This window comes from Panthera uncia (assembly GCF_023721935.1).
Source record: "Panthera uncia isolate 11264 chromosome B3 unlocalized genomic scaffold, Puncia_PCG_1.0 HiC_scaffold_1, whole genome shotgun sequence".
Taxonomy (NCBI): Eukaryota; Metazoa; Chordata; class Mammalia; order Carnivora; family Felidae; genus Panthera; species Panthera uncia.
The window spans coordinates 5,387,910-5,408,295 of NW_026057582.1; the positions used below are offsets into that span (position 1 = coordinate 5,387,910).

The window sequence follows — 20,386 nt, forward strand, 5'->3', positions numbered from 1 at the left end:
GAGTTCAAATGGGAAATGTTACTGCCACAGCCATATTTTAGAAGCCATTGTCGTTTCAGTGTTCCCAAAGGCTGAAAGTCACAGTGAAATCATCTTTTTTAAAGGACCCAGATTAAACTAATGCCAGAATGCACAGCAACCCAGCATCTCGGTTTTCCCTGGGTGGCATTAATTATCTTTTGTTGTAGCAAATTGTCTGCCTTGTAAATTGAGCCGAGAGAGTGTCTTCAAGCAGATGCAATGGTTTAATATGCGCACAATGAAACAACTTTTATAACTTCCGTGTACTCTATATTATTCCATCCCCAATTATGTGCCTGCAGTTCAAACTTTGTCGTAGAGGCTTGCTTGTCGTCCTGCACCCTGACCCCTTCTCTATGAAACAGAGGGGAATCCACTTAAGTGTTTTCTAGCATACAAAGTACCTTTGTTGAATTCACTGGAAAGCATTTGTGGACTGTTTCTGAAACTACAAAACAACAGACGAGACCTCCCAGATCCCTTTTTCTTTTCCTGGTCTGGGAGGCATATCTGAAACAAGGTGTTGGTTGGCTGGTTCTTATTTTTATTTTTTTGGTAAGCGCCCCCTTGCAGCATTTCATTAGCTGTTCCTTCTGAGGGATGCTAGCCTGACTCATGCCTCTCTCTCTCTCTCCTTCTCTGTTTTTCCCTAAGCGAGTACTTCCCTCTCACTTCCCTTTCCCCCACTTCCTTTGTAGACCGCATCAAGGCACAGACAGGAGTATTCAGAGCCTGGGATGGGGGGGGGGTGGTGCGGGTGGAGCTTGCAATCGAGTCACACTCACCTACAACTCCAGTTTAGCATTTCCTGAAACTTCCTCTTTCTCAAAGTGCTTAAGGATACAAACTAATTAATCCTCACAGCCTCATAAAACCCTTGTTAGGAAGGTGATCATTATTGTCTCCAACCCCAGCTCCTCCCCATCTCCTATCACCAGACACCTCATTGTAGTGCCAGTCCTGACGACAGCGGTTGACAGCCAGACTCAGAACTGAAAATTCCCTTCTGGATCCCGGTTCTTTCTCCAAATGAACCATTTCAACTCTCTATCTCTTCCTTGTCTGTGCTCCAAATAGGGTAGATCGACGGTCACTAGACCACTAAATTCAGACTAGCGTGTGCAAGTGTGTATGCACGCATGCATGTGTGTTTTGCATTTTCAGTTACACAATTTGTAGGCTCGGTGACTAGAGGGAAAGCAGCATAGAGCCCCTTTCTGTGCAACACATGCACACACACACACACACACACACACCACCCCTCAGCCACTCTGTATAAGTAGGGGTGGGGGGTGGGATTTGGTGGAGTTTGATCATCTTCGTGAACAATATTTTTTCCCAAGTCGACCAACTGGGTGATGCCAGTCCCTACCAAATTTGAATTGATGACTCAGAATTAAAATTAGCAAGGCAAGAAAATTCCAAATGAGGTGAGAAAGCAGTAGAAATAGTTCCAGATCCCCTAGTACTGAGCCATTCAATATCATTTCTGATGACAGGGACAGAGCTAGGAACATTCCATGTGGGTGTGAGTCTTTTTCATATACGGAGAGTTGGGTAAGTATTTTTAAGGAAAATAATACATGAATCAGGAACAGTGAATTTGGTTTAACCCCCTGCAGGCTGCAGCTATAAAGACAGCAGGCAGTGATGTTTCTCAGTTTTCCTAGAGCTTACCTATGCTTCATGTCCTTAAAGCAATAGTTGGAAATTTACCAAGGTATCAAGCCCAAGTGTTTCTTGCAGAAACAAGTGAGGTGCAATGATAACCATGTTTTAACAAAAGCAATGTTGCTAAATTCATTACATGGAAAGAATCGAGCGAACAATTGCTGGAAGGCAAGTGTTGTGGTCCTGTCTCTGCAATAAAGTGACAATGCAAAAAACCCCTCCAAATCCAGCACAGCCTTAATTGAGTCCTTATGGCATTTAGAGGTTTGCTGTAATTTTCAGAAATGTCTTAAAATAATTCTAGAAGATATGCCAGGAAGCACAAAAGGCCTCTTTCGTCTTTTTATGCTTCTGGATTTGAGAGCTCCTAGAGATTCTAGAACTGTAAGGAAGGAGATCAGGGCCATTTTGAGAGCTTTATTAATATGTATATTAAGAGGCACCTGGGTGGCACAGCTGGTTAAGTCATGATCTTGAGGTCTGTGAGTTCGAGCCCTGCGTGGGGCTCTGTGGTGACAGCTCGGAGCCTGGAACCTGCTTCGGATTCTGTGTCTCCCTCTCTCTGCCCCTCCTCACTCATGCTCTATCTCTCTCTCAAAAATAAACATTACAAAAATTTAATATGTATATTAATATGATTTGATTAGTACCACGATTACAGTTTCCTCAAAAATTAAAACAAGTCAATCAATCCACTGATCAGATTGGTGTGTTTTGTATGTCCTCATCTTTAGTCAATAGTGTTTATAGATCCTGAAGTAAAGAAATTAACAGGCAGTTTGCTTCTGAGTTTGCTTTACACCCGTGAATATGGAAAGATCTGCCTTTTCTTTGCAGATTTTTTTTTTCTTTTTAAGCACCAGAAATGAAGCCCAAAGTAATTTGGTAAGATGTGTTGCTCAGTTTTCGTATTGCTACAAAGTTATTTGACTACATTTTAGAGGGTGGATCCCTGTTTAAAAAAAAACAACAACAAATGAAATGTGGATTTTCCTTCTACAGAAACATTGGGAGTTCCCATTTCTATTGACACGACTTATCTTGGTTCTTTCCAGATTTTTGTAAAGACGTAATATAAAATATAACTGCTCAGAAGGCAAAGATAACATTGTAGGATCTCAAATAGAACCCCACCTCGGCTAAGAGCTAAATATTGAGAATCATTCAAAGAATTTCAAACAAGAAGCCTTGGCTTAGGGGGTCACGTGTGTGTTTAATCTGCTCCCACTGCATGGAATGCTGCATGCGCACACACAGGGAATCCGAACCCCACACAAGGTTAATAAAAATGCACTCTGATTTGATGAAATGATTTATGATTTTTGAACTACTCCTCTATAAAGAAATTTAAAGTGACTAAGAATATGGGGGATTATCTGCTGGAATGCACTGTGAAGCTAGAAAAAGAAGAGCAGGGAAATATTTGTGAGTTCAGAAAGCTTTCTGACATCTGCTCTTTCTCTTTCTCCCCTCCCTCTCTCATTCCCTTCCCCTCCTTCCTTCCTTCTTCCTTTCCCTCCCTCCCTCCCTTCCTTCCTTCCTTCCTTCCTTCCTTCCTTCCTTCCTTCCCTGCAGAAAATATGGCATTTCTTTCCATCTAATTCCAGTCTGCACGAAGCCCCCAGTCTGGACCAGGCACACAGTAGGCCTACAGCACGTGCTGGAGAAATGAGTTTGAGGTATGGTAATATTACTTCAGCATCACATTTGTACCTGTACTTTTCTTTTTATATGTTACTGTGTTAAGCACCTGTGCGCATAAGTGCGTGCACACACACGCACACACACACACTTTTTGGGGACAGGACAGACTTTCATGTATAGAAATGCTTGGTAGATAAAGGGGTGGGGTGGGGTGTGTGTGTGCGCGCGCGCGCGCAGTGACCTTCTCAGAAGGGTACTGGACACCCCGCCTGTCTAGGGTCCTGAGTAAGGAGTAGGGCCCAAGCTCGGCCACCCCTTCTGGCACCGTCTGTGGTCTGGGCATCAAGAGAGGGGACATATTAGTAGGGGGCTAGCTGCCAAAGCCAGGCGGGGTCGAGGGAGAGGGTAAGGTCGGGGGAGAGGCGGCTATTGATCTTGCGTGGAACGAGAGACAGAGAGCGCAGCAAGACTAAAGGGGGAGCTGTGAGACCAGACATTAACAGCTTTCAGCGCTAATGATGCCCGTGCCAGACGGGCAGAGGGAAAAAAAGGAGACTGGAGCGGCAGCTGGGATTGCTCTCTGCCTGCACCCGGCCGCCTCTCGGGCGAGGAGGAGGGAGGTGGAGGAGGAGGACGACGAGGAAGGGGAGGAGGAGGGCGAGAAGGAGGAGGAGGGGGGGAGGAGAGGGCGAAGGGGCCAGCCCAGGGCTGGGCAGGGGCAGGGCGGCCTCTCCCCGGCCGCCGCGAGGTGGAGCGCGCCGGCGGGTGGCGGCGTGTCCGGCCCTGCGCCGGCCCGCCCGCGCGTCCCTCTTCCCGCCGTCGGGGCAGCGCGGGGCCAATGAGGAAGTGCTCTCCGGGTCCGTCGCGGCCCGCGCCGCCCCCTGCCCGCTACTTCCTGCCAGGGGTGGGGCAGGGGTGCCCGGGTCCGCAGACCCCGCCGCCGGAGCTCCTGCCGGAGCTCCTGAGCGTCCTGCGCAGTACGCGGGGGGGGGGGGGGGGGGGGGCCCTTTCTTGCAAAGGGCTGTCGCAGCCCCCCCCCCCCCAGGCCACAGACCGCGTCCCCAGTCCTGGTAATTAACCCCAAGAGGGCCAGGGTCGCAGGTTGGAATTTTGGGCGCCGGGCCACCGGCGGTGCCGAGCAACAGGCTAGCCTCGGCGATTTGAGTCAGACCTGCCCCAGGCGCTGTGTGACCTTGGGCAAAGCGCTAACCCTTTCTGGACTTCACCGCGCCGGTTCTCAGACTGAGAGCTAACTCCCAAATTTAGGAGTCTGGGCCGGTTGGGATGACAGTTTATGCTTTTCTTAAGTTTATTAAAGGTGCGTGTGAGCATTTTTTATTTAGGCCACTTTCCTGGAAAGATTTTCACGTTGGGGCTGGATGGGAGGAGGGAGAGGTAGGTACTTCTGGACTTTGGGCCACGTGGAGGTGGGTGGAGGGCAGCTGTGTGTAGTCGAGGTGGGGGGAATGCCGATTCCTACCCGCCCCCTCCCTGCCCAGTGCTCACCTCCTCGGACGCAGACCCTTCAGCCCAGTCCTTAAAATTGCATGCTAGGGCACATTTTATTGTTATTAAATTAGGGGTGGGGGTTTGGACTGGGAGTTCACTGCGCTCTAAGTTGTTGGTGCCTTCGCCCCACCCAAGACCTTGGGGGCGAGCTAAAACTCCATGTGTCCCCCAAGGAAAAGGCCCCGAGGGAGGCGGCGCGCCGGGAGGCGTCACCGCCCAGCCAGTCGCTGGAGTGCAGCCGCCAGAGCCCGGCCTGGGGGCGGGGTGGGGTGGGTGCAGCTGGGCTCGCCCGCGAAGCCCAGCCCTGAGCCAGGCCCCGACCCGCCCTGGCCGCCTCCCGGCCCAGACCAGAGGAACCCTGAGATGGGAGAGGGGTCCAGCGCGTGGCGCTCCCAGCCATGGAGGCAGATCATCACATAAGACGAAGTTGGCCGCGGCCTGCGGAGGGATGGGGTGCGGGGTGAGGGAGATGTCCACGCGGCCGAGGCCTGGCCTTGTCCCCAGGCCACGGACAGGCCCCCACAACTCCTCTTGTCCTCGCCGGCTGGAGATCAAACGGCTGACAAGGCAGCTGTGTCCTTCGCAGTCTGACGGGAGATTTCAAGTCCTGCCCTGGGCGGAGGCGCACTGGGGGTGGGGGTGGGATGCTTACTTGCAGGTGTCAGTAATTGTCAGGGGGGTGAGAGGGGACTGGGGGACCGGAGGGGGTCACCCACCCGAGTATCTTCAGCGATCCGGCCACGCCCACTTCTGGGCCAACCCGTGCATGTCCCTCTCCCACGCGGAGCACCCTGTCCCCTGACCCCTAGGCTTCCCACAGACCCAGGCCTCAGGGAGTGGGACCCGTGTTTGACCTCAATGAGTTTATGGGGGAAAGGCACAGATTCGGGTGAATGAATATTCCCTCCGGAATGGGACTCACACAAGGTCTCACGTTCCCTTTCCCCCCAGTTGTGCTCTTAATTCTTTCCTTCTCTTACTGTCTTTTATTTTGTCGGCGTGGCTCTCCCAGAGTGTGTAATATAAGGATTTCTATAGGAGACATTTTTTGGAAGTTTAACCCCGCCCCCCCCCCCCACCAATAAAACAAAAGTAAAAACAGCTAAGCTCTTCTCCAAGGGGGTGAAATAAACTGACCATGTGCCCTTGTCGACCCCAGTCCACTCAACACAGCCCTTCCTCCCTTCAGTCCAAAAGAGCTTTTGGCGGGATAGGTGGGGACTAGCGTTGATTCAACTAACTTCCACGCACTCCTTACTCCTCCTTCCTTCTCAGGGGGTCCTGCTCCCCGGAGGGGAGGAGGGATGAACAGGATTTTCTTTTATTTAAAAATACCCTCCTACCCCTCCCCTTTTGCGCTGCGGGTGCACAGGGAGAAGAGGAGCGCCCAAAAACGCTGTTTGCACGTGTGGCCGGCCTGGACGAGTGTGCGCACGGGCGAGTGTGTGTGTGTGTGTGTGTGTGTGTGTGTGCGCGCGCGCGCGCGTGTCTCTGTGTGTGCTTTCTTGTTCTCTTACAGGGTACAATGTTAAAAAGCCACCGCTAGTCGCCCCCAGTGCTCCGACTCTCTGGGTCTTTTTGTCTCTAGTGCAGATTAAACGTCACGTCCGCACTTGAACTTGAATTTTATCCCATTGTACAGAGGCAGCCCCAGCCATAGAGAGACCGAGAGCTCCCAGAGAACCCGGACTCCGCCATCTTCACGTTGCAATCTATAGCTCCCAGTCCGCGCCCGCACCGACCCAGGCGCACTGGGCGAGCCGCCCCTCAGCCCCGCTCCCCCCGGGCCCGCGGCGCCAGGGGAGCGCTGGGGAGCGCTCGCGGGGACCCGGCAGCTTCTCCGGCCGGCGCCAGCCTGCCAGGTGAACTGGGAAGGAGCCGCTCCTGGAGTCCCCCCAGAGCCTCGGAAGGGTCAGTCTCCGAGAAAAAAACAGGCAGCCCGCAGAAAGCCCAGAAACAACCGAACCCGGGCAGTTTTACATTGCTTTGGGTTTTTTGAGGGGGCGGGGTGAGGGGGTACGAGACAAGTCCCCAAGTTTTCTTTGCTTTTTTTTCCTTCTTTTATTTTTTATTTGTTTGCATTTTTCTCCCCCCCCCCCACCCCACCCCCCCACCTCCTGGTAGAAGTGCGCTTTCCACCTACCAGACCCTGAAAGAAAGTGTCAGGAGCCGGTGCAAAATCCGGTTTAAGTTCAAGAAGACATTTGGAAGTCCAGGAGGCCAAGCAGTTTGAAGAAGTGTAAGCGATTTTTTTTTCCTTGAAAAGAATATATTTTTAAAGAAACCAGCCAGTCCGCGGCAAGCAACAGCAGATTTTTTTTTTTTTGCCTCTTTCTCCTATTTTAGATCGAGAGATTTTTCTTTTCTTTTTTTCCTTCTCTTTTTCTTTTTGCAAACAAAGCAAAAAACAGCATAGAAGAAAGAGCAAAATAAAGAAGAAGAGGAGGAGGAAGAGAGGGCAAGAGAGGAAGGGGGAAAAAAAAAACACAAAACACCAACCCGGGCAGAGGAGGAGGCGCGGCGGCAGCGGCGGCGGCGGCGGCGGCGGCAGCGGCAGCGGCAGCGGCGGCGGCTCGGACCCCCTCCCCCGGCTCCCCCCATCAGTGCAGCTCTCCGGGCGATGCCAGAATAGATGCCGGGGCAATGTCCCGCCGCAAACAGGGCAACCCGCAGCACTTGTCCCAGAGGGAGCTCATCACCCGTAAGTGTCCGCTGCGTGCGCGCCAGGGGCCGGAGGATGGGGCTCCGGGTGCCCGGGGCTGGGTACACCGAGCCGGGCGCTGCCGGGCCGAGCGCCGGGGCCGCCCGCGGGCTCGCAGAGGCAGCTGCGTCGGCCCAGAGCATGGTGGGGGGCGGGGGGGGGGCATAGGAAAGTTTCTTTGCAGCCCCGAGAGTCGGAGCGCTGCGCAGGCAGACGCGCCTCGGGCTCGAGGGCCTGCGGAGCGGGCTCCGGGCCGGGGAGGGGGCGCGCAGGCTGGAGGAGGTGTGTGTGCACGCGGAGCCCGGCTGGACGCTCGCCCCTCCGAGCGGCGTGTGTGGCGGCGGCGGCGCTGGTGGCGGGGTTTGGAGAGGAGGGGGAGGGGGCTGGGGGAGCGGAGGGGGAGGGGGGAGCCGGGAAGTGGGGAAAAGTTGGCTAGCGCGTGGGTCCGCTCTGACGGCGCGGGCGGAGGAGAGCGGGGTGCGCTTCGGCCTAGGGGAGATGCGGGGCTACGGGCCGCCGGCGGCTCCGAGTCCCCGGTCGCTGCACTCGGCCGGGCAGGGCGCCGGCCACGCCGCTCCTAGCATTCCGCCGCCGCCTTTCTCTCCCCTCCTCTTGCTATTTGCAAAAGAATCCAGCTGCGCGGCTGTTTGCTGGGCTCTTGCCTCCCCCCCCCCCACACACACCCCATTTCCCCACCTCCGTCTGTCTCCTGGGATGATCTTGTCTTCTATCCCCCACTCCAAAAAAAGGTGGGGGGATTGGGGGCTGGTGAAAAAAACCCCGCCACGGGGAAAAAGAAGGATTGCCAGCCAGGATTGGTAAGACAGGGATGTGCTTGTAAAATAGGAAAAAGAAAAAAAAAAAAAAAGAAAAAGAAAAGGAGAGAGACCTATCAATCTCTTACCCATCTTTCTATCTCAGTATGTTTCATCTCGCTTCTCTAAATAAACAAGGCAGGTCGCCGTGGAAATCCGCCGGCTGAAATCGTGTGGATTTCCAGCAAGGGGCCGGGCAGGCAAAGTCAGACAGCGGGGCAGAGACGCAGCAGTTTCCAGCGCCCCAGTTGGGTTTATTTAGAAAGGGGAAAAAGCGAGCGCGAGCCGGCCAGGTACGGTGTTTGCAGGGGAGCTCGCCCCGAGTGCCCGCACAGTTGCAGGGGGAAGGACGGCTCGCAGCGATCCCGGCCCGGCGCAGCCCGCGGGGCCGCTGATCCGCGGCGCGCGAACATCTCCCCGCGGTCCTTTCTCTCGCGGTGCCTACCTAGATCGCCGTTGCTTGCTTTCTTTCTTTCTTTCTTTCTTTCTTTCTTTCTTTCTTTTTTTTTTTAATTGCAATAGAAATAAAACATCCTCAGGGTGCCATCGAGACCATGGAGAGGTTGTGTTCCTGGAATCGTCCGAGCACCTCGTCGGGCTGGGGCCGGGCAGCCCGCGCGGAGGTGGAGAGGGCTGCGCGCCCAGCCGCAGCCGAGGACTGGCTGCGGGGCGGCCGAGAGCCGAATATTTATGTTATATTTTAAAAAATTTAAATAAATAAATAAATATATAAAGGGGCTCTCCCCTCCCCTGAACACCCAGCATAGGAGCCATCTGCTCGGAGCATTTGCTGCTGCCGTCTCTCCTTTGTTACAGCAGATACATTAGTAAGAATTTGTGGATTTATTATTGTTTTTTTGGGGAGGGGAATAGATTTTAAAGCGGGGTTCGCCTTGGGAGAGGGATGCGTTTTTGGTGGGAGGGAACAGAACTTCCCTTTTATTTTGCACCATTGAAGACTCACTGGTTGCATTTAAAACAAAATGTTTTACAACCAGACTTGAGCATGGTTTGATTAAGGTCCCCTTTTGGCCGGTTGACATTCCGTCCTTTTACCAAGCCAGTAGCCATCAGCTTATGCCTCTGCACCCCCCACCCCCTTTAGATGGTGGACTGGTGGTTACAATGTCTATATTTGCAGAGGTTAATGTCTCTAGGAGGCAATTTGCCCCTCCATACCCTCTGTGTAATTGTGAGGGGTTTTGAGGAGGGGGAAGTTGAGGGGGGGTGTTCGGGCAGTGGGGAGCAGTCTTAGGGCTGCATTGCCAGGCTGGAAGCAGCGAAAGGAGTCGGGAGTGTTTGCAGTTGTGTTTAAGGGGGGGAAGAAGCAGGTAGGTTTGTTTTGCCTTTGCTCTCTCCTCCTCTGGCATTCCTGGGACAACAGGAGAAAGCCCTGGTCAGGAAGACTGGTGGCAGCTGGGCGTGGGGGACGAGGTGTGCCTGGTGCAACATCCTTCCATCCTTCATTTGTTCCCCCTCTGTCTCTCAGCCTTGCTCGGAGTGGTGCTGGGGACAGACAGCCGCTGGCTGCCACTGGAGCAGGGCTGGAGGGAGAAGAGAGAGGCAAAGGAAAAGAGGGGCGAAGGAAGTCTTGCCTGCCTTTCAGGGGCACATGGAGCTCAGGGCATGTGCAGGGGGTCAAGCAGAGAGAGTGGTCCAACCAGTTTTCAGACAAGGCTATTTATGATCAAAAAGCAGCTGGCTTTTCTGTTTGTCCTGTGTCACCCCGGGAGGTGGGAGGGCAGAAAGGGGAATGGCAAGAATTAGATGCAGTTTAGGCTGCGTGGCCTGTGGAAGTGTCTCTACACAGTGATGCAGGAGTTGTGGGTTTAGGGTGCTGGAGAGCCCTGGCCAGCAAAATGAGTGCTGTCACAGCCCTGACCCGGGGTTCGCATTTTAGATTTTAAATGTGAAAGGAACTGCCCCAAATGTGGTGTGTCTTCAGTGGGGTGGCAGCCCGTGGTTCTTTAGAGACCATGCAACTTAGCATAACTGCTGGTCTGGGAAATGGGAAGAGCACAGAAATAGCAGATAATCTTGGGCGGGGGGGGGGGGGGTGGTGGTGGTAGAAGAGCTCTGTAGTGAGCTGGTTAGATATACAGACAGGGACGGAGAGAAGTATAAACCAGTGTGGGGGACAGCTGGGGATGGAAACCTGGGCTTCTGGTTTGTTTCAAAATATTTGACCCAGATGGGTATGGCTTTTAGAACCGGAGGACAGACACAGCTATTAATAAAAACAAACACAAAACAACACAGTGACAACAGTGAGGAGGGAAGAAGAAGGGGGCAGTGGCTGACCAGGCAGAGGGAAGGGTTGTGAGCCCGCTGTGCCAGACAGGGAGAGTAGGGGGAATGAAATGCAGTCCAGTCCATGAAGGAGCTCCAAGGCTTTTCAGAGAAAATAAGATGTCCATGGCAAATTATACAACCCTAGCGAAGGTGATTTTTCAACAACCTACCAACAGGTTTCCTTGGAAGATCAGTGATTTTCTGTATGAATTCACGATTTTGCAAAACAACTAGAGACCCAAGGTTTGACACGGGAAGTTAGGCTAACTGTGTTAATTTCACGGTTGCCTTTTAAATTGGGTTTTGCTGTGGCTGTGTGTTTTGGAGGTGGCTGGCTTCACAATGACCTTAACTCTCTGGGGTATAGTGTATCTCCAGTTGTCCACAGTCTTTCAAGATTGGGCCTCCGATAAATTTCACAAGCCATGGGCCCCTCTTTTTTTTGGGGGGGGTGGTGGGTAGGGGGAGTGAAGTTTGTCTCCCACTCTGCACAGAAGGGAACCCCATATCATTAGAAGTGTGATATAAGTCAGCTGCTCTGATTCCACGGGAGAATAAAAATGTGTTCATCAGAGGTGTTATGCCAGGCTGATTTTATTCATTTGTAATTCACACCTGAGAGAAAACAGCCGTGAGCGTATTTTAACAACCCTTAATATTTTTAAAGGGTATTCTTTCCCTCCCTGAATATTATGTACATATGCATATTTCTTCCTTTAAGGGTGGGAGCTTGCTATCTGCCCGGACTTTGGCCTTGGCGATTTTTGTCTGGCCTTCACAATATTTCGTAACAGAAAACGAATCATTTCTCAAGCGCCGGAGCGAATGCGGTGGCTTTGGTGAAGCCTTAGGAACATGGAGGGAGGCTGGGGTCAGACGGCTGGGGCGGGACACTTTGCTGACCACAGTGCGGGACCAAAGGGGGCTTCCTGACGGAAGAGAAGGCCAGCTTTATTGGCGTTAGGTCTCTGGTCAGATGGAAACACGCAGAGCGGTTCGTTTACAGATGCCAGCTGCTGACTGTGGAGCGCACCAGTTTCTAGCGTCTTACCACAAGCGAGCTCTCGACGCTTTGAGCTTAGAGCATGTCTTCGACCAGCCTTTCCTTTTTTCCTTTTTCATCTCCCTTCCTGATTGCTTTGCATTCTCTGTTGCTTGTTGTGATAAAATACTTTTCCAAAACAAACTTTCAGTTGAATTGGCTTCTGGTTGATGGCAAGCCTGAAACGCCGCGCCGTGCCTGGTGCCACTTGGCAGCTAGGGGGAGCTCGGTGCCCGTGTCATGCCTTGGCGCCTCGCTACAATGGGCCAGGAGCGAGCTTCCGTGGGTTTCCACCCGCTGCCGCAGCACTTTGCATTGCTGCTGCAAAATGTCTTAAGTGTGAAGTTGTAATATTGATTTTCCTGCAGAGATTCGAGCGGGACAAAAATGAGAATATAAGTTTGAGAAATCATTTTCAAGCTATTGGCATTGATTTACAAGCCCTCACTAGGCAGATGGGGGCCTTTTTCTTTTTTCTTTTCCCGATTTTTTTTTTTTTTTTTTTAAACAGAATGGTTAGTTCGAACGGGTGCGTTTCCCCCTATTAGTCTGTGGTCTTGACTTTCTGCAAATTCCATTAGGCTCTTAAGGCATCCGTGATCAGATTGAGGGCGGGACTCTGGGAAGAGTATACATCATTTTGTCCATTTCTGTGTTGTATGTCGGAGACCCGGGGAACAGTCGAGAATCACTGCTTTTGGGAGTCATGCTCCTAAAACAGCTTGATGAATGGAAATCCTTTTAGCTCAGGTTTTATAACACTTGGATTCTCAATTCCATTTATTAGGTAATGTTCCCACTGTACTAAAGGAAATAGCACCATTCCCCAAAGATATCAAATGCCAACTCAAATAATGTGTAAAACTTTGTTTGGAAGGAGTATAGGCTTGCTAGACCCAGCGTTGCTAATACCTTTCACCCCCAGCAGTGCCCTTAATGGATGGCTCTTAATGAGACTCTTTCTCTCCTAAACGTGTAATTTAGTGCTGGGGCATATATGTGCTTTTGATCACGGGGTTTCTGGATCTATAATGTCTTCTCCAAGTTCAAGAAATCTGCAGACAGCACAGTTAACCCCCAGTCTTGTGCTTGAGTTCAGTATATGGGCAGAAGAGGTTGCCCTGAGACTGGAAGGAGTGCTTTATTCTAACCTGAAAGAGAAATAAATTAGGTCAGACAAAAGCCTAGTGCTGTCATCAGCTGAGAAAGAGGCTTCACTCTCCAGTGCGGAGGGCCAGCAATTTATCTGAAGATTTCTCTACTTCATTCAATGTTTGAATTGAGCCAGTCGCGAGCATATCGCGGCTCATTTGACAACTCAAGATGAAGTGGCACAGTCACCTCACAGCCTTGGGCTGGGCAGTGGCCTTCGGCCTGCAGAATATCGTTAAAAAAATTCAGTTTAGAAATAGCCAATCCTTCACCTTGGAACTTGGGAGAGTTTCACGAGCTGTAACTAAACACGAACTGCAGATATGACGGTGCTTGACAAAAACGATGTATGTGGGGAGGGTAGAGATGGGGTTCTTGACCTTTGGGGACGGCCTCCTGCATCCCGTGTGGCTACAGGAAGGCCCCTCTGGCTGTCCCGTTAGGGCCTACTTTTAGCGGAAGCTCTCTGAGGACTTGGGACTCCAGGTTTAATGCTGGGGTCACATCTGGGAGGACAAGCAAAAATAAACGCTCCTTGGGGACTGCACCCAGCACCACACGGTCAAGTTGCTGATGCCGGCTGAGCATCCTTCTCTGAAGGTGGTGTTAGCTGTAGGCACACTGACGTATTTTTTCATGGGGAGAGGGCACAGAGAGATACTGAGAATGAATGAATGTCACCCAGCTGCTCTGAGTATGGCTTTGTCGCTTCGCAGTGCTCTCCATTTACTCAAATGATCGGGTCTGGGGTCCTGCGTGCCCTGTGGGCCCCCCCCCCCCACCCCGTTCCCTCTTCCCACAGATCTCTCTTCCTTTCCAGGGAGGCAGTGAGATCTGCTCGTGTTCTGGTCCCCATTTCTCTACCCCTCCCCAAGAAAAGCTGTTTGTTGATTGCCTCTTTTGAGCAGTACTTTCCCCAAGGCGTGTATAAAAAGTGCCAACAGCAGGCTATTTGGAGACCCGCGAAAGCACAGGGACACACTTTTTTCGTCTACTGCACGAGCCAGTGCGGGGTGGGGGGGGGGCGCGGGGGGTGGGGAACAGCATCGGTTTTACTGGCAAAAGTGACACCAGATCGAGGTTTGATTAATGGTGCTGCGTTCATCGGGACTTTGCGTCCGGCATTTTGACACACGCAAGTCTTTTGTGTAGTTGCTGAAATTCAAGAAATTCATTCTTTCTTTCTTTCTTTTTTTTTTTTCCCTCCAAGAGAGCTGATAATCTGCTTGGGTGTTGAATTAGCCAGCCCGAGTTATTTTACTAGAGTGAAATCCCAGACCACACAAAATTAAGTAACTTCAAAGTAAAAAAAAAAAAATCCTCTGTTGTATACAACTTTTTTTTATGACCTCCTTCCACTGAACTGCAGAAATACAAATACATTTGTGAATGTGCTGGTGAGTTCTCTACTAAAACAACGCGCATAAATGACTCGAAAAAGTTGAATGCCAGTGTTGCTGTGATTAGCGTGTGCTTCAGAAATGGATGTGCTGCTAAGAAAAAAAAAATTTTTTTTTCATGGGGTCATGTTTAAATTTCTACCTTGGAAAGGAGATGTTGAAAATGGCTTCTGTCCTTCCTCTGTCGCTCTCAGCCTCAGAGAATGTCCTCCGGCTAAAGGCTTACAGGCTGGTGTCCTGTAAGGGTCCTTCTTTTCTTCTGCTTAGCACCTTTGAAAAAGCATAGCATTAAATAAAACAAATCTCTTCATTTGGCCTCAAAGCGTGCTTTTATATCCTGTCATTATGAGCCCTGTTGTGGCTCTGCAGATTTAAGGCATTTGCAGCTCTGTGGACTCTGCTGAACGTGCTTGGAAGGGTTTCTATGGTGGTAAATCTTTTTTCTTTCTTTCTTTTCTTTTTTTTTTTTTCTTTTAAAGCAACTATTTTATTTATCAAAACATAGGTCACTCCATTCTCTGGTTTTGTGGAGTTGGCTTTTTATTAGTAACCTTTTAGTCATGGACAGGATCTGTGAGCGCACCTGAACGCTGTTTTCTTTATTCATTTCGCCCTTTTTTTTTTCTTTGGCTGCCTTTGAATGTGTGAGACCAGGCCCCCTGAGCTCAGTTTTTGGAGTTCTGGAGAGGTGGATGCGGTGGAGGGAAGGGAAGGTCGGGTGATGGTCTGTAGTGCAAGTTGGGGTGTTTTTCAAGGAGCTGTTGTTGACACCAGGCTGGGGTGTGTAGGGCAGTGTGTGCATGTGGGGGGGTCTTCCTCCCACCCTCAGACCTCCCCATCCAGCCTCTGTCACAGGGCTGGGTGACTGAGATTCTTCCTGTACCCCCAACAGGAATCCCCGCCTTCCTGGAATGCAGGCCAGACTCAGGCCTTCCCCTGCAGGCCCCGTCAGCCAGACCCCAGGTCATGTCCACGGGTTGCCCAACAAGGCAGTGTCTTCACAGTCTTCTCCCTGTCTTCCTACCCGGCTGCCAGAAATCGCGACAGTTTCGCTGGAGGCTCCAGCTGGGGTTGGTGTGGAGCAGAAGGGGCCTGGTGGGGTGGTGGCCCCCGCGTGCGCCCGTCCTGACAGCGGATTTGAGGGTGGTAGACAGGAGGCCTTTGGAGCATCTGGGAGAGGCACAGGGTCTCGGCCAGCAGCTCTGAGACCTGGACCGGCTGCACTGCTCAGTCCTCCCGAGAGGGCAGGGGGTCAGGTGAAGGAGCTCACCTGTGCCAGGCGGCCTGCTTATACCTGCCAGGCTGTGTCCTCCCAGGGCCAGAGGCCGCCCTCGGCCTTGCTGGCTGCAGGAATTCGGTGGGCAGACGGGGCTGGGGCTCCCACCCTCAGACGTGTTCTAACCCCTCCTGGCCCCGTGAGGCCATTCCTCCTAACGCATGCCTGGCTGGGGTGACGTTCTGCTCTTATCTCGGCTGCCTCTGCCGGGCACTTCATTATTCCCAATGTTCGGAGAACTTCATAAAACCTCTTGTCGTGCCTTTAAGCGCCATCTAGTCATAGATTATTTTCTCCACCAAGAATTGATTCCTTCTCTCTCCCATCCACCCGTCTCCTTCCTCCCCTCCCCACGGTTGTTATTTTCTCTTGGATCCAATAAATTAAAAATTGATGGCAGCTCAGAAAGTGTTGCGCTCCGTCGAGTGTGCGTGTTGGTGGCGGTGGCGGTGCCGCCTGGAGTCTCAGCCCCTCCCGGAACGTTCTCGGGGAGGAGAATGAAAAGATCCCTTCACAGATTATTGGTGAGCATGGCTTCCGTCTTCGTAGGAAGCAGGTGTAAAGTCTCCAGTCGGACGCAGAGCTCTGGCGGACAGATGCTGAACATTTCTCGTAAACGCGCGTACACATCATGATGGCGGCTGTGACGTTGGTGGCACACGATTTTAAGAGCCTGGCACCCCTCCCCCCACATCCTTCTCCTACCCACTCCCCCATCACCGAAACAATAATTCTTCATAGGTTTCTCTTGGACTGGGGCTTAGCGGTTAGGGATTTGGATTTGAATCGGTGCAGGGTAAGGGCGACATGGGCCTGTGTGCTGTATGTGAAGCAATGCACACACACTCTGGGGACAGCAGGCGGTCGGCCCCTTGGCTGGAATCCCCCAAAGGGCAGGTGCATGGGCAGTTGTTACAGATGGACCAGGGCGGGTGGGGCCCTTGGAGCCCTGCGTGTGGGGGAAATCACTGGCCAGGTAAGGCCCTGCTAAGCCTTTGCAGCTGCTAGGGGGTCCTGTTGGCTGCTTGGCCGGGTCGGTGTTAACGATGTCTTTCCATTTCTGTCTTCTGCCCCAAATTCCTTCCCAGCGGAGCTAAGGCATGGGGGAGTTTGTCTTAGGCTCAAGCGCTTCCCCATCTACTTGACAACAAATAACCATTATTATTTGCGAACCCTGATTTCATTGCTTCTAAATGCGTTTATCAGCTGGGAGGAGGCCTACCCTTGTAAATAAAATGTGGTTTTGTTGTAAAAGAAAATTAACTCTGTGTGTGTGTGTGTGTGTGTGTGTGTGAGAGAGAGAGGCAGGATATGTATTTGTCTGGGAGCTTTAGGATTTCGTAGTTCAGAACTCACCCCAATGTGACAGCTGACCCTGCGTCCACTCGTTTTTCCTCTTAATAAGTCAAACATTTTAGCAATCCCTGTACTTTATTCGGCTCATAATAGTGAGAGCAGCAAGCAGTATTTTCCAGAGCTGCCTGACAGTTGGGGAGCTTTTTACGAAAGCAGAAATCCTCCCAGAGGAAGGACCTCATCTCTGCCTCCTTTCCTTAAGGCCTGAGTTTGCCGGACAAGGCAGCCTGAGGGGCTGGTTTGTTGGGTGGGTCTGGGAATTCGAAAAGCTGTTTTTGTTGTGTGTCTTTTCTCTCTCCTGGTGGTTTGTTGTCTCTGGGTGACCGTTTGGGCCGCTCAGGCTCTTCCAGCAGAGGCATGGGGTCAAGGAGCTGTGTGGGGCCCTGAGGCCCCAGGTGCCCGCAGGACAGGGAAAGGAGGGTTCCCGGAGGGCCAGACGTGTCTCCCTTTGCCCTTCCTTGAGCGTGGCCAAGTGGCTTTTTCTCCTTTTATTTCTTCCAGCGTTGATACGGTTCTAAGAAGGGACGCACACGCGCGCGTGCACACGCACCCCACACACCCGGCTTGGTATCCGCCTGTCGGCGGAAATGAAACCACAGCCCGTCTTTGGGGGTGTCTCCGAGGGCTGTGAGCACAAGCCTCCAGGCTCAGCCAGCTGTCTCGGCCCACCCCCTGCGACCCAAAACTTGACAGTTGAGGGGTTCATGCTGACTCTGTTCCCTGAACTTTGGGGGTGACGTTGCCACCTTCCTGGGAAGTATCTCACCCGGCAGGGCCCCACACCCCAGGGCTGGAGAGAGGAAACCCCATTCTTGGAGCTGTCATCTTTGAGTTTGACTTTCAACACTGACAGTGGGAGGGAAGATTTGTTTGTTTCTTTTGCCCCTGGCCCTCCCTAGGAGGCCGCTAGCTGGGCCCTGAGCCCTGGGTCTGGGAAGTCCGGGTTCAGAGCTGTTCTGTGGGACACCCTGCAGGGCTGGCTGCCCAGGAGGCTTGGCTGCAGGGGGGGGGCTGGGGGGAGGGGCGGTGCCCAGAGTCACGACTGCAGCACAGTGAAGGATTTTGGATACTTTCAAACTCGGTGCAGGGGATTCACAGGGCCTGCTGCATGAGGAAAGTGAAAAGGCGGAGAGAGCCAAATAAAGGAAAGAAAACCAGATGTTGCCAAAAAAAAAAAAAGAGAGAGAGAGAGAGAGAGAGAGGTTGAGAGAGAGAGAGAAAGGAAAAAAGTGCTGGTACCCAGTCCTTAGCAAAGGATAGTAGGCAGAGTCAGGAGCTTGGGGACAGGCAGGCTTCCTTGACCTTTGCTAATTCTGAAAGAAGTCTGTGTTTCTTTTGAATTAAAGGGACGAATTGAAATTACGTAGCTTAAACCCTGGGAGCAGAGAGGAGGTGTTGGAGCTTTCTAGAGCTCCTCCCAGGGGAGCGGACAGACAGGGCTGAAAAAGTTAATGAAAAGCAAAACAAAACACAACAAGGAAAAGAAAGATTAAACTATTGAGCGGCAGGAAACGCCTCCTGGTCCTCAGCGAGGATGGTCACGCTGGAAGGGTGGCCGCCTCGGTGACGGTGACGCAGCAACGTTGCCAGGCCTACTTGCGAGTGGCAGTTCAGACAGGACCGGGTCCGGCCACCCTTCCCACCACGGAGCTTGGAGCTTGCCCCGTCTGTCGGAATGCTCTGTTTCATTTTGTACTTTTTTTTTTTTTTTTTGCTTTTCATCTCATTTCCTTTGTGCTTCTCTCCGTTTTTTTTTTTAACAAAACAATATTTTGACATCCTCCTCCCATTTATTAGAGCTCCCTCTCTAGAAATGGCGCACAATACATCCTTATATTTCTAAAGAACTGTTTTCACAGCCCTCTCCTTTGGCTCTGAAATTATGTATATGTAATTGGTAATTAAAGGTGCGAGCTTTTCAATATAAACAGTATTGCTCAATGTTAGATCATTAAAGGGAAAAGAAGCACCGAATAATTACCTTTTACATTCTGACAAACCGTTCGCAGGAATCTGGGTCCCCCCTACAACCACCGTTCGGGCGTGAGGGTTGTGATTACATTTGAGCCATACCAAAGCATCTTTTCATAAAATAAATTGGTAAATTAATTATGTATCCAACTCCTTTTTAAGTAAATTCTTGATTTCTTTCTTTTTTCTTTTCTTTTCTTTCTTTTTTTTTTTTAGAGTGTAATTAATGGTTCCCAGGGCTGGCTTGGTGAAAACTGTTTCTCTTACCTTTTAGGTTCTTTGTGTTAGAGGTATGCCGGCAACAGATTTAGGATTTCCTCATCCTCGTGGTATTTTTGTGCTGCCATGGGTCTAATGCATGTCTCCGTGTAATTCACGGAGGAATCTGTCTGTTTTTCTGTAACCACAGGCAGGATCTCAAATCGTAACTTCCCTTCCCAGCAACACCTGCGTATCAACCTGTCCACGCGGGTTCGACCATGTTCTGTGGATTACACTGCCCGTTCTAGATTCAGCATCACCCGTGGACTCTCACAGGCCCTGAAGAAGCTGTGTTTAGAAAATACAGAACAGTGATTTATATGGAGGATAGAAGATGCCACAGAATTTTTTCCTTAAATTATCTGTTCTTTGGCTCTGGCCCGTCAGTAACTTCACTGCCACGGAATGTGTTTTCCTCCCTTCCATTCCTTCTCTCTGTTCCTCTGTGGTTTTCATCATCCCTCACTAAATACCATACAACTGAAAATTTACCTGCCTCCTCGGGTCGCAGACCTCTGGCTGTCCCTTGGCTTTTCTGAGGACCCCGACACTTGCTCTGTCTTTACGACTAAGTCGTTGGCTCCTGAAAAATTACAACCCAAGTTTGCTCAGACCCCGAGGGAGTGTGCAACCTCGTTGCCCGCTTCCCTTATTTATGACACTTTCGGCTGCCGAGCCCTCCAGTTTTCCCCCTGGGTGTTGCTGCTTTTTGAGGCATTCATTGGCTTCAAAATATTTGGGTCCTATGTCCCCTACAAAAAAAAAAAAAAAAAAAAAGGAAATATATCTGCTGCTAAAGAAACGTGAAAATGTACAGCCCATTGAAAGTGTGGCTTGTCATCTGCCAAGAAATGCGTTTGGAGCCTGAACAGTTTTTTTTTTGTTTTTTGTTTTTTTTCCTTTTCTTTTTCTGGGAGTGAAAATAAAACCAACCAACAAAAAGGACAGTGGGGGAATTGATGAGTGTTGGGAAATCTACAAAGTGGTGGAGGGCTGACCAGGAGCAGGGTGTTTGGCAGGAAAGCCGGCTCCCTCTTTCAGCCAGCCGACTCTCTCTGCGTCCTTTCCCCGGCATTGTGTTTTTCTTCAGCATTTCTTTTTGAACCAACACTCACTTGTTGCTTTCTGAGCATGCGGGCTTCTTTCTCTCCTAAGGACTGGCTGCCTGACGCCCGTCTGGGGTTCTGCTTTCTTGTCTGGGGTGCAGCCAGGTCTGAGGTAGAGGAATACAAGCAAGGCTCCCATGAATGGGGAGGACATGAATGAACGCTGGAA

At 51.3% G+C, this 20,386-nt stretch overlaps 1 protein-coding gene across 4 annotated transcripts in view; it reads left to right on the plus strand.

The window, feature by feature from the left end:
• The first annotated feature begins 6,516 nt into the window (after positions 1-6,516).
• Positions 6,517-20,386, plus strand: part of BCL11B (BCL11 transcription factor B) — a 92,541-nt gene continuing 78,671 nt past the window's right edge. For all 4 annotated transcript variants that reach the window (XM_049612176.1, XM_049612178.1, XM_049612177.1 and 1 more), the window contains exon 1: positions 6,517-7,546. In XM_049612176.1, the coding sequence (XP_049468133.1) occupies positions 7,489-7,546 (58 nt within the window). In that variant the 5' untranslated portion in view covers positions 6,517-7,488. The remainder of the gene's footprint in view (positions 7,547-20,386) is intronic.